The sequence below is a fragment of the Ciconia boyciana genome, chromosome 2 (genome assembly GCF_034638445.1).
Source record: "Ciconia boyciana chromosome 2, ASM3463844v1, whole genome shotgun sequence".
NCBI classification, from domain to species: domain Eukaryota; kingdom Metazoa; phylum Chordata; class Aves; order Ciconiiformes; family Ciconiidae; genus Ciconia; species Ciconia boyciana.
This window is the reverse complement of record NC_132935.1, coordinates 16,684,724-16,698,865: the sequence shown is the minus strand read 5'-3', so window position 1 is coordinate 16,698,865 and position 14,142 is coordinate 16,684,724. Positions and strand designations below refer to the sequence as shown.

At 39.6% G+C, this 14,142-nt stretch overlaps 1 protein-coding gene across 6 annotated transcripts in view; it reads right to left on the bottom strand.

Moving 5' to 3' along the window:
* TRPS1 (transcriptional repressor GATA binding 1) overlaps positions 1 to 14,142 on the bottom strand; it is a 218,144-nt gene that overhangs the window by 145,444 nt on the left and 58,558 nt on the right. For all 6 annotated transcript variants that reach the window (XM_072852000.1, XM_072851999.1, XM_072852005.1 and 3 more), the window contains one exon: positions 7,488 to 8,091. In XM_072852000.1, the coding sequence (XP_072708101.1) occupies positions 7,488 to 8,091 (604 nt within the window). The remainder of the gene's footprint in view (positions 1 to 7,487; positions 8,092 to 14,142) is intronic.

Here is a 14,142-nt window from a genome sequence, read left to right as displayed (position 1 = left end):
GTACAATGCTTGCTTGCATTCATCTATGAAATTTAATTTTCCATTGAAAATCTACAAGTTAGCAGCAAGTTCTGCCCTTGGACATGAATGTGTGTTTCCTATTGGATCCAGTTTGGCAAAGATTATCCTTAGTTTCTAAATACAATTGAAGCGTCCATTTCACTTCAGGTGTATAATCTAATGCTAAGCACTACTAGCAATACAGAACAATAATAAGGCTGTATAATGGTTATAGCTGCACTTTACATTTCAAAACTTTGGAGGAGCTCAGCTAATTATTGAAATTAGTTGTCGTGCGAGAAGCCATGTTTACTTACTTTCCAGTTTAAACAAGGCTTCCCATTGACAGTTCTCAGAATTGTTTAGACTGGAGGGAGCTGCTGCTGCGCTGTTTGCCTTTGCAGTGCCCACAGCTGTGCTCCATACCCTGACGCTGCTTTAACCGAGCCGCATCCACAGTGAGCACAATTTAAAAAAAAAAATAAAAAAATCAGGAATGTATTTGAAGACAGTAAAAAAAAAAAAAAAGCTGCTTACCAGGATTGGTCGTACCTAAAGGAATAACATTTCCTCATTCAGTGTGTCCAGTTTGCAGCAAGGGGGTATGAATAAGGGCTGCGGGACTGGGTTGCTTTCAGTGCCAACAAGGGTGGCTTGGTAGCACAGAGGGGCTGAGCTGGGCGGGAGACCTCCAAGCCTCACCCCAGGGCGAGGGAGGCTCTGGCTTGCACCGCCCCACGCCAGGGCTCCTGTTCAGGCTGGGGGACGGTGCCCGGGGCCCCTCTGTGCCTGGACCCCCACCCAGCCCTAAGCGGCGGGGGCTGCCGGGGTGAGCTGTACCCAGCCGCCCCGGATACACCCAGCCTCCCGCAGAGCTCAGTAACCGCCACTGCCCGCGGCACCGATGGCACGCAGCGGCCGCCTCAAGCTGCCGGGTGACGTTCGCCCAGCAAAGGTGTGCAGGCTCCAGGTGACAGCGGTGCCGTGCCCCTTCTCGCTCCCACCAAGGCCGAGACACCACATACGGGACCGGAGAGAGCCAAAGAGAGGCACTCCTACCCGAACTAGTTAAGGGTAACATAAAATTGAGTTAACTGCCTCTGACACTGATTGTCAATCCGTTTTGGCCACGCTGTTCAATACAAGAAAGCACTCTTTTGTTCTCGTCTTCACTACCGTCTCTCCCACCCAAATGAAGCAGCTTGTTTTAAATCAAGAATTATCTTGGTTCTCCCTGCTTGAATCATTGCTATTGATCATAGCAACTTCAATAAATCCTGCTGCTTACGCAGCGGCCCGAGGGCCCGTTACCGATCTCCCCAGCCCTTTGTTCCACATACTGATTCACCTTTTCATCAAGAATTTTGACGTAGCTGCTGCCCTTTCACATTATTACCGCGCCCCACCCAAATAATGATTTTATCATTTAATTCTCTTCTAAACCGCATTTCGTAAAAGGGAGAAGAAAAAAATAATTAAATAAATAACTAAATAGGCACTGACGGGTGGGTAAACATGCACGAGGTGGGGTTGTCTCTCCACATGACAGACACACCCCACACAAAAACCAGAAACATGCCTTTAATTGGGCAGGTTAACATTTTTCTAAAAGTTACTTTCTAGTCCTATCTGATCACTCTGTCAGGATGAGTAATGCAAAACATTCAATTTCTTGTGGGTTTGGTTCCAGTAGTTACTAAAGCAGCCAAGTACATGTTTGTTTCTAAACTACTTGAAACCTGAAGAAAGTTATTTTAGCTTCATTCGCGAGCCCTTCACCAGCATGGGGATTTTACCCGCCTGGGTTTTGCACAGGAAACCCGATGCTTCAAAACCATTTCTCTTCAAGTCCCAACTTTATTTTCTCACTTTCCTTGTCGGAGGCTTCTTGCCTTTTTCCAGGATGTAGTTATATTTTAAAAAGTAGCCCACTGCCTCCCCAAGCAGAGACTTGGGGAAACAGGTGCTTCTAAAAAACCCGAGAGCCTCTGGCAGCTCTCTGACCTGACAGAGCTCTGTGCATTAGCAAGACACAGTGCCTGCTGAGTCCGCCTCTGCTAATTAGAGGACCCGTACGGCAATGAATGGCCTTGGCTATAAATACTTCCTGAAAGATCTCTAACAGAGTCAGAGGAAATGGGGAAAAAACGAGATGCAGCTACAGAGAAACTATTTCAGATGTTTCTTCTTTAAAGGGCTGCTTTTTCTTTCCCAAAGTGGCTGAGGGATGAGACGCAGCAGCCAAGATCTCCACCAACTTAAATACAAGATGTATGATACAATTATATGCATTAAATTTCATTCTGTAGATATACCGTTAAGACGTTGCTATCAAAAGGTGGTTGGAAGTGGGACACAATGCCAAAGTGCACAAAGACTTCCATCCATTACCCTGTAGTGACCACCGAAAAATCACATTAAACCAAGATCCCACTCTCTGTGCTTGAACCTTCCAGTGCTGCTCCTTGTGCTCCGGCTAAAGGCAGCAGCACTACTTCCACCAACATCAGAGAGGCAGGTTTTACCTCAAAGGTATGTCATACATCTGGCCAAGATCTGAATGTTTAGAGAAGTCTTCTGGAAATCACAAAGGCCAGTGCAGCATTTCCACTGCTTTGCAGCTATCTAGCATCTAACTCTGTGGATAACAGGAGTCAGTACTTTGTAATAGGAGAAATAATGTTTCACCACTAGGGATTGTGGCTGATATTTACTACACTGATATTAAATCAATTATATGTAAATTTACTGAGACATACATACATACTTCTAATTTTAAAATGAGCTCTGTCAATCAGCCACATAGGAGAATGCAAACAGGGAGAGAGGAAATAAACTTTTTCTGATTTCCTCTCTCCCCCCAGTTTAAAGCTGTATAACCAGCTCTAGACAGAACACTATATGAAATATCAGGAATGTAAATATCACAGACAAAAAGAAAATAACTCTTCTTAAAGTAAACGGAAACTTTCTTGAAACACCGTGATTTCCTGTAGTGTGTAAACAGCCTGATCATTATGGTGCAAAATAATCTCGATTTAATGGAAGAGCTGATTTTATCCTTTGCCCCATATAAAAAGCTCATAGCAAAGGTTAAGATAACTTCAGTTAGATATTTAATGTTACAGCCTGCAGTCTACCTTTGCCAAAAATCACCAGTACCTTTGCAATAATTTGACAACCTCTCTCCCTCTGACAGTACACAAATCCCCCCGTTACATGAATTATGATTAACACACAGGCATCACCCTGTTGCCTTCAGGTCTATGCGGCACCGGGGGACACGCTGATCTGTGCTATTCTGTATCTGCACCAGCTAAACTACGATGCAAGGCAGCAGTGGCTACCAACACCTTTAGGTGGGCTAACCAGGTCTGTGTATAGGTCCGAAGGCTCAAGCTGCAATTCCCAATTTTGTGGAAAACTTTGTTCCGCAGTGTCCACACATATCAAAACGCGACACTTCATTTAAAATCAGTTTAGCAAAAAGTTTCTGCTGTCCAAGATCTGCATTGTCAAAGCATTAAACAATCTGCCTGGCCTGGAGTCTGCTGGCTGCCAATGTGCTACCCAAAAAAAGGAACATTTTTGCATCTCAATAGACCTTCCAGTATCAACAAATCTTTACACTATAAAATCAGCTACTCTAAGGAAGAACAGAAATAATGTCTACATTGTACCACGCTGAGGTACATGTTTTGTAATTCCCATTTGCAAAACATACCGATTCGCTGTAAGTACAGCTGCTGGAAACATGTTAATAAGAAAAATAAATTAAAGCTACTCACAGAAGTGTACCAAGCCCCTGAGAAAGATTCTGTTACATACACACAGCTTGGAAGCGCTCTCAGGGAAAAAGGTGCGTCCACTGCATATGTGTGTTTGCACACATGTAGAGTTCAAGCTATCGCCACTGCACCATCCCCAGCTCCCGAAAGGTCACAAGCAATTCGGTCTTTTAGCTGCTAAAAAGCAAAGAAATCCTACCCTAATGACTCCCATGAATAATCTACTGTAGCACAGAGACTGGGGAGGGAACATGTCCATCATGCAATGGAAGGAATGCAAGAAAGCAGCATATAAACGGCTTACACAACATGCAAAGCTGAAAAACACTCCAAGTAATTTCCAAAAGTTTACGATTATCCTGTAGGCATTAGGGATTTCTGTGGGCAACTGTAGATTTTCACGCCTTCCCCAGTTGATCTGTATCGTCTTTGATATTTTATTAAAATGCTAATCACTCCTAAACTCAGTATCTAGAAAACCCACTTGCAGTATTAACCTTTATCTATATGAAAAAAATGGGAAAAACTTGATCTTCCCTTTCCCTCCCCCAGTCATGAGAGCACTAAAAAATGAAAAGCACATGGTATTACCGCTACTGTCAAATCATTACAAATCATTTGTAATAAGCAGAACCACTTTATAAATACTGAATAGCCAGTACAACCAAAGGGACGTGTTAGATTTTTTTTCAGCCCATTTCTCACAGTGTTTATTCACTGAGTAATCCCAAATTTTTGGCTTCCTCTGTGTCAATCTTTGGGGAAAAAAAAATGAAGGTGTCCACAGTGATTTTATTATAGGCTTTACTTCCTAGTCAACAGTCGTCCTGGGATACAGTATTTTGCATGAGCATTCATTATATGATACCAGAAGTATGTGTTGATTTAACGCTTTGCTTTTAGAAAGGCCCAACTTTTAGCACAACATTAGCTATTTCTACTAGCTATCTCACATTAGAAAAAAAAATTTCTGCAAAAGTGGATAATCATGAGAGATTTGCTTAACAATACAGAGTATTTTTTTATTTCAGAGGACTAAAAAAATCCGCTTTTTCCAGAATGGAAGGGAAGTTCTTTTCTGAACAATTTCTAATTCTGCCTGGGCCAAGTGAGCTTCCAGGCATACATATAACATATATGTATGTCAGATAATACCCGGCACAGAGCTCCCACTGGTCAAGCTGACCATCACTTTGTCTTCTTATTTCCTGGCTCCAGTACTGCATCTCAAAACTAAATCAAGGGCAAAATAAAGGAGTTATGTTTCTATGATCTTTTTCACAGATCCAGGGGAATAGGGAATATCCGCCTTATTGGAAGAATTAATATCACTCACAGAATCACATTCCTTCATCTTCCACTATCTCCTATTCTTCAGAACACCCCTTACCTTCAAGAAGTTTGAATTCTTACTATTTTCCTCTATCCATCAGTAGTGATGAAATATGTATGATTAAGGACTCTGTTCAGCAGATGTAGAAAGTTAGCCTCCTTCCCTTTTTTTTAGATATTTCAAACTGACAAAAGCAACTTGTGCAATTTTCAAAGAAGAAAAGTTAGAATTAAAATAATATAACTAAGGGAAAGACCCAGACAAACGAGTCCTTGGCACAACAGAGTTCAAAGAGAAAGGCGGCTAAAAGTGTACACAAAAGCAATCCCTCCTTGAAGGGTGTCAGTATGGTTTCACCAGTCAGTATAGACCTAATCCACTAATAAATCCTTTTACAAACCTTATAAAGGAAAAGTTGGGTTGTACACATTTTAAAATGCAAGGAACTAATTTATATACACCGTTAATATACAAAAATAAGACCTTTTTTTTTTTCAGAAAACCATGGAAATTACAGGTACTTCATATTTCAGAACATCCAGAAGTGATCAAAATACTTCCAAAGTGATAAAAATACTGATTTGAAAAAAAAAAAATTGTAGTGCTTTTGTATAAAGACTTTAAAAAACTGTCCGAACTTATTTTAAAGAAGGGCATAAGAAGCAGCCAGTGTACAGTTTCCCCTTCATTCACCAATGGCTAAAATTTATAATATAGTGGTCTTATTTTACCACTTAATAAGATTTTAGGCTTCAGCTACTAACCAAATTTAGACCTTTATAAGAGCTGATTCTGCATACTACCAGGTCCCTTTGCAGATTTTTGTTTAGTTGGCTTTTTTCATCCTGTAGGAGTCAAAAAATAAATGAAAAATATTTGTATTCTGATAACCCACAATATAAATGGCTCCTCTGGCCAATATGTCTGTGCACTGCTAAGAACCACTACAAAAATTCAAGTGGGATGTAACTAACGTCATATGTACAGCATGAATTCCACTGCTAGTCAGATATATGTATATATTGTTATAAATATTTCCAAATGGAGGAGAGAAATGTAACCCTGCCATTCACAATGAGCACACACCCAGGTTTGCAACAGGGAACCTGTCATACTGTGACTGCTTCTCATACAGTTAAAATCTTACATCAGTAACTATTCATGACCTGTAAGGCACAAAAGACTGTGGTCCCCCTAAATTACATGCAGACTTTAAGTGACAGATGCATTATTTTATAATTAGAATGACTGCAATACTTTTAAGACCACTGACTTAATTTAAAAAGAGCTTGTAAGACTTACATATGTATACAGAGACATATACCTATGTATAATCTTAGCAGACCATGGAATAGAACATTTATCTTGTCTTTTGTCTTCTTCTGACATGTTGTTCACTCTTACAGTAATGGATGTTATGGTTATAAATGTTCTTATAAAAGACAATAAAGAAAAATAGCTGATCATCACTTCCATTCTAGAGAGGTTTGTCTGCGGACTCACCGCTCCTGTAGCAAGTTTCTAGAAGTTCAGATAGGGAGGGAGCAGCCCCTGAAAACATACAGTGATGACTCCAGGAGAAAGGCACTTACTTGTCTCCCTGTTCAGCTCCTCAGAATTTGAGAGCTTTTCTAACCTCAGATTTCTCTACAGTGAGAAAAGCATACCTTGATGGAAGGGGAAGTTCCTTATATATAGGTCCTTTTGTTTAAAAAAAAAAAGACAGAATAGGAATTATTTGGTGTGACAAATATTCTCCTTTTCTTATCACTCAAGCTCCTTCCTTTTTTTTTTTTTCCCTTTCTTTTGCTTCCAAGGCAACCAGATAAGTGTCAAAATTGATATATAATAATGTTGCTTTACAAAAATAAGAGGTTACATTTTATTAATATTTAACTCAGGTTTCATATTCTTAGATATTTAATAACGTGAAATCTTGCTTAAGTGTGAACTGTCACACCACCACAAAATTTAAGAGGTGATTAGTTGTTTTAGTGTAACAGATGTGCAGCCTTCTGGGGTTCTAAACCTTCCTTCTTCAAATGCATCATCAACCTGCACAATTAGCAGGAATGATTAAGCAAAATTCAATCAGAGCTAAATAGCAAAAGCAGAAGCACTTGCTTACTAATACTACATCAATATATACATTGTTTTATGCAAACACTTTGGAACATTTACCTGCCAGTTTAGCTCTACAAGTTTAAGCCTTTCAGTGTTTCCTTGATTATTATTTTTTTCCATGCATGAAAAAAAAAAAAACCAACCACATTACTCTGGAACTGAATAAATCATTTGCATGCCTAATTAAACATAACATACATGTAAACATAAAAAGCAAGGGGAAAAAAAAGAGAGTTTCCTACCCGTAATAAGGACTGGGATTCATCCTTTGCCTTGCTGTCCCCGGATCCAGGGTAGGGCTGGGTGAGCTGCCCGGCTTTCTCCGCCGCTCCGGCTGGCACACCCTGCAGGAAGCCCTTGCTCTCCACCGCCAAGCCGTAAATGGGCCGCGCGAGATGGGCAGCTTCTACGTTTGGACTATCCCTTAAAGGCTTTGGCTGCTCTTGGCCAACAGACACTGGGGTCAATAAGCCTAGACTGGTCTGTGTGTATGACGGGCTCCCCCTCAAAATGTCTGTTCCTCTCCAGGTCACGTTACGAAGATCATCACTGGGACTGTCAGTCCAACCTTTCTCCTTGAGCACTTCCTTATCTTCTATCTTTTCCCTCTTCACTATGCTGTCAGATGTGGGCTCCCCCATTTTGGGGTCTGGATTAATCAGACTGTAGACCTTGAGGTCAATTTTTGGCTCTTCCTTGATAGACGAAACGCCGTGACTGTCCTCCCCGTTGGCTGTAGTGACGTCCATCTCCTGACAGTGCACAGTGTTGAAGTGCTCTAGTAGTGACTGAGTGTCAACAGCTGTGAAGCTGCACTGACGGCATTTGTAGCAGTTGTGTACTCTCCTGGAAGAAAACGAGAAGTGTATTAACATGAGAGCCTCTCCCCTCGGCCTTCCCTCTCGCAGTGGTTCTACCTACCCAGTCGAAGAAAATAAATCGAATTTTCAGTACGATACCCTCTAAAGCAAGCAGGTTTACTTTGGTGTCTTACACAATACGGGAAAAATCCTGCTGGTTTTCCCCTCCACGCCTTGCAATGGCCTCCTATTGCTCATTCACACTCCACTGCATTATTCTAAACTTCATATAATTTTCACTGGGATTTTGTGTTTTTTCCTCTTCAGTTTGCTGCAATATACTTTTCACTTTCTATTGTGGTAGAAACACTGAAGGAACACATTTTTTCAAACAAAATCAAATAGTTAGAAAAGGATCGTTTTCCTTGTATAAAAAACCACTTTGTATAACATAAATCTATGCTAGAAAGTCCAAATGCTTAAAAAATTTCTTTGCTTTCCACCAATTTAACATACTTTTGGTTGGCAAAGATGATTTTGAATGGAGCTCTGGTTAACTTATGGATAAGAATACACCAAAGGACAGAAGGTTGTACACAACAGACTACTTATGTGTTCTCTATGGACATTTTAACACAACTTTAAAAGATGCTGCTCTAAAGAAAAAGCAAAATAATTGGCTGTGTCACTACAAGCTGTGTTTTCCTGTCAACTACAGAAATGCTTGGGTACGAGCTGTGGAGCAGTGTGGAATAACGTGCCTTCCTGTTTTTATTCTAAAAGCCTATATAAAGTACTGCATTACTAAATTATGTAAAGCATATGTTGCTACATGAGAACAACATGTTACCCATTTACTGTATCTATCGTAGAAACAGAACACTGTTTATGAGCTCTATAACGCCATTATGAATAATTGTTTATAGCACAGGAGCGGTCAGAGCCCTCCGTCAGGCTCCGGGCCCCGCTGCACCCAGCGTCGTACCAACCCAGAGTAAAACACCGTCCCTGCCCTTCATCAAAATGTACATAACTCTGCAAAAGCTTCTCCCTACAGACACACTCACACATCCACACCCCAGGCATTCAGAGTCACAACAGCATCTTTAGCCAAGCTAAAAAACGAGCCTTTCGCTATCCACACAGGACAAAACTTGTATGAGAAATCTGTTACTGCCCTGACAACTCCAATTGTTAGAATTAATTCTTTTGAGGCCAAATCTTAGCCTCAGTGAAGTCGATGGCAAAACTCCCATTGACTTCAGTAAGAGCAGGATTTGGCTCTCGGTGCATCTGTAGAACTGGAATGATACACAAAATGTCCCTTTTAGAGTATGATAGTTTAGAAGGGACAACTTGCCAAACTTACTAAACCCCCTTGTCTTCCTTCTTTCCTTTTGTTGGAAAAACAAACCATATGTTATTTACATTGTCTGATTTTCTTGCAGTTGTGTCAGCACGCAGACATGAGTACACATTCAGATTCAAGCTTTTTAGCCCTTGTGCAATATCAGTTTTCTTTTTGTCATTTTCTGTATTTATATTCATTTTAAGGGACTAGATGGGCTCGTTCAGTTATGCAAAAAATAGAGTCAGCTATTCTCCACATAGCCTCATGGCAACAAAACCTACTTGTGGGAGAGCAAGCTGTGGGTTAAAATCCTGTTCTGGCTGTGTTCCTTTTTCTTCATTCTACAATTGTGTTTTATTAAAATCAGCTTGTCTCTCAATGCGACACTAATATATTCTCCCTTGCAACTTAATTTTTTTCTAAACTGAGCTTAATTCTCTTCTGAAACAAAAAAAAGAGAGAGCGCTATCTGATCAAAACCATTTTACAAATACAAAAAGCCAAGTTATAAAGAGGGTCAGCCCTGTAAAGGTGGGATACCATCAGGGAAGTCCAAGTTAGACAGGGGCTAGTTATCTCAAAAGCCAAGTTAAACAAGACACCATTTGGGGCTAATGGCTCGACCGCATACACTCCCCATGTGAAAGTTTATCAATCCTTTGGGAGGCTACTTAGCCCTAAGTGTCTCTTGTTTAACTTGGCTATTTCAATAGCTAACCCCCATTCCTAACTTGGCTCTCATCTACAGATATCACACCTCCAAACAGCTGATCTTTTTCTGCCTGTCTTTCCCCCCCTCTTCCACGCTGGCTAAATGTTTTTGATCAGGAGCAGTATACACCACAAGGGAGGTACCACACTTCTGAGGCCATAAATAAATGCCGACTATTAGATTGTAACTACATGGCTGAAGCCCAGCTAAAATCACCTTTGTTACATTAAAGGTTTGTTCATTTATAGCATTTATAATTGATTCAAAGAGAGTCATCAAGCGTTCCTTCGTTTTTCTGTGAGACTGTGATAGGCACTGTGATGTGGAAAAAAGGAGGACTGATTTAGGTAGACAGTAACCCAACAGGCTTTTTTTTTCAGGACGTATACTTTTCTAGTACGCGTTAAAAAGTAATCTCTGCCATTGACATTATAAATCTTCATACTTCGCATGGGTTTGTCCTGTATATTATTCTATCCCCAAGCTCCAAAAAGTAAGCTAAAATTTGGAACTCTCCAATATAAGTCACAGTCTCAAATAATAAAATAATAACTATCATCAGCTATTAGAGAACTTTTGAAAGTTGGAAACTTATTCTTTCCCAGAACACGGCATAAAAAGAAAATGTTTTCATCTCTGACTGTTTTCACCCCACCCTGATCGCAATCAAGGAAACAAGTTGGCAATGTTCAATTTCTTTTTATACTAGAATTTAAACCCACCCCATGTTTCTGAAGGCCCAAGTTACACCTAGATTTGTGCACAAAGCTCCTCAAAGCTAAGCAACAAAATTTTAAAAATTCCAGTTTGAGAAGTACACAATAAGCACTCCCATGCATGATCTGAAGTTACACTTTACAGCTAAACCACAGTTATACCACCTGAAACTCTGAATTCATCAGGTGCAATACAGTGTATTGGTATACAGCTGATCAAAGGAGATACGTTTGAGGAAAATCTCAGTATGGAAGGAAGTGATGTAAATGAAGAAGAAAACAGCATTCTCCCTTTTGTGATCTTCCTTATACACCACTCAAGCAAACTAACAGCAGGTTCAAGCCATAAACAGGCATTATCTTCAATGTGGCATTGGGATTCCCAATGTCATCCCATCCATTGATGTCACTTAGCATTGTTATTTTCACTACAAAATAAATCAAAGACCTGATTATTCGTGGACATTAAAACATTTATGGCCCAATCCCAAGACTAAATGTCAAGGAATTCAGGCCAAACCTTTGCTGCACTGTTACACTCCGACAACTTAATAAAATCCTATCATTATTTATTCGTACTGAAATGTACTTGAATTGGGTGCTATAAGATATAAGGATTTTCCCTTGCAAAATCTTGAAGTTGGAGAGATTAGACGGGGGTTTTTTGATGGATTTAATGTTCTTTACTTGAGCTTTCTAATAGGCTGTGATACTCCTGACACTAGCCAGTTGTTAATTAAGTCTTGTTGACATACTTCTAACTAGTCTGAAGTATTACAAAACACGATCCTCTACAAAACACTTAATTTTTTTTTTTAAATTACCTGAAGACATTCCTAGGCTCTAGGGCATAGAAAATATTCTGGATGAAGGTATGGCTGTCATATCACTTCCATTTTTTTGCATGTTTTGAATTTCATTATGAATATAATAATTACTAGTATTTCTCATGAAGACACAGGCTTATAAAAAAGTTTACTTTTGGGATGAGTGTTGAACTCAGGCTTGTGGGGAGCGGAAAATATTCAGAAGGAAAGACAGCGAGCAAAGCAAGCAAGAAAATTCAGCGGAGGGTCAGAAAGGGGAGGAGAACGGGCAGAGCGGAGAGCAAGGCTGAGATGAAAGGAGAGCAAAAGCCATTGGCAAGAGCAAACAAGTTCAGAGCAGTGAATTAAGGTGTCAGGAGAATGGAAGAGGTCCTCGCAGCTGCTGCTATTGTTCAATCAGGGAAGGCTCCTGCTCTGCCGAAAAAATGGGAGCTGGTGGGCCTCAATGTACACTTTTGCCCTCGGTTGGCTTCTCTGGGGAGCATCCCAAAGGCTCCACATTTCCATAATCTGCATGTCTAAGACGCTGCTCCAGCTTCTGCTGCCTGCCAGTGCGAGGGGGCAGCCCCGACACCCCTGTCCCCGACGTGCAGCCCTGGCGCTGGGGAGGAGCAAGCCCCAGGTACCCCTTTGCCTTCTACTCCTCTACCCCATTTACCTTTTAAGAGGTAAGGAATTCTTTAACTTGACATTAACTCAAAATTAATTTCAAAAGAGAACCCTACATAACTGCTGTCATCTGCATCTTCAAAATAATTTATTAGAAAAACAATTCTACACCATTGCCAAAGCTTACACTTCATTTGAGTTTTTCTATTTTCTTTTTATATTTTGTAGTTGTTTAATGAATCACTACCCATCTTTTTTTTAAAACAAGTTTAGAGCATTTTTCAGCATAGCATTTTTAATTACTTCTAGCACTGATCAAATGCTTTCTGTCAAAGTCTTTTTTGACAAATAAGGATTTACATGAAAAGTTTTAATTTTTGCAAAAATAAAAAAAGGCATTGTTTTCCCACATCTTTTAGCAAAATTAAAAAAACACTTCTGCAAGAAGCCTCTTTCATTTTTAAGAAAAAAAAAAAAAAAATTAATTATTTTGGGGCAAGCGAAGTGACTAAGACTAAGTGATCCAACATGCAAAACTTTCCCAAATACTCAGTATGATTTTTATCTAAATTACAAGTGTTGGCATCTTTTAGCTCATCAGGATACCAGACAGTTTTGAAGAAAAACTAAGCTTTGCAATGAACATGAAAAGTACCTGATTTCTCAGAGGTATAATGGAAAATGAGTAGTAGCAGAATTAGTAGAAAATGGAGGCCAATAAACCCTCTGGGGATTTATTTGAGCAAGCACATTTTAGTGAGGTTTAAATACAAGTAAACTCAAGTGCAATATGATTCACTAACTTCAAATTTAACTGAACAGCCCTCAAATAATCATGTCAAGAAATACTGAATGAGCGGTAAGTGTAAGTATACGTTTCTGTAGACAGAAAACTTGGAAAGAACCACTTTTGCAAATTGTAATACTGTTGCAAATACATGGCTGCAAAGGAATAATATTGGGACACAGAAAATTTTTTAGCTAGCAGACATAGTGAAATTGCAGATGTAAAGCCAAAAGGAAACAAAATAAAATACAAAATAAATTAAGCATGCTGTTCAGGCATATGACTCAAAAATGAAAATAATCAAAAATGCAGACAAAAAATACACGAACCAAAACATGTAAGTAGCATCTAAAGCCAGCTCTGATACTCACAGATTAGCTAGGGTAAACTTAAATATGTGAACGGCAGAACACTTTCTGCCACCACATCAATGCTTAGTATTATGTTTCCCATTAGAATCCATTCAGCTGCTTATTATATAAATGGACAGGTTTTAGATATATGTGCATGTATAGCATTTTAAATACATCAGAAATACGTAACGTGTGGCCTAACAGCTTTATTGAGACAAACTCTGATGATGCCACAGAGAAGGCCAGCTGGGATGTGAGCTGACTCCACATCAGCATGTTCCTGTGTGTCACGTAATACCCTAACACTACTATTTTATAGATCTTCTACTTTTTAAAATCTGAACTATTCTGTATCTTTAGTTTATAAAATACAAAAAGGGAAAGAAAATAGCTATCCAATACATGCTAAACTTCTATTAAAAAAAAGGCCTGATAATAATAATAAAAATAGAAGCTATAATGCCCCAAAATGCTCTCTTTCCATTTGTTTTAGTTTGATAGAGTGAAAAGCATAGAAAAGCAATAAAACCTGCTGGTGTTTGCCATTACAGAGCACCTACCACAAACTGAACTAACTTCTGTGATTTCAAAGAAGGTGCACAGTGGGAGAAAACAGCAGCAGTACACATAGAAAAGAAACAAAACACAAATTAAAAAGGGGGGAGGGCAGGAGAAAGGGAAAGAAGTTGGCAGTTATGGGGATGTAGTACTTTGCTTTAATTACGCAACATCCTCAGAGTAC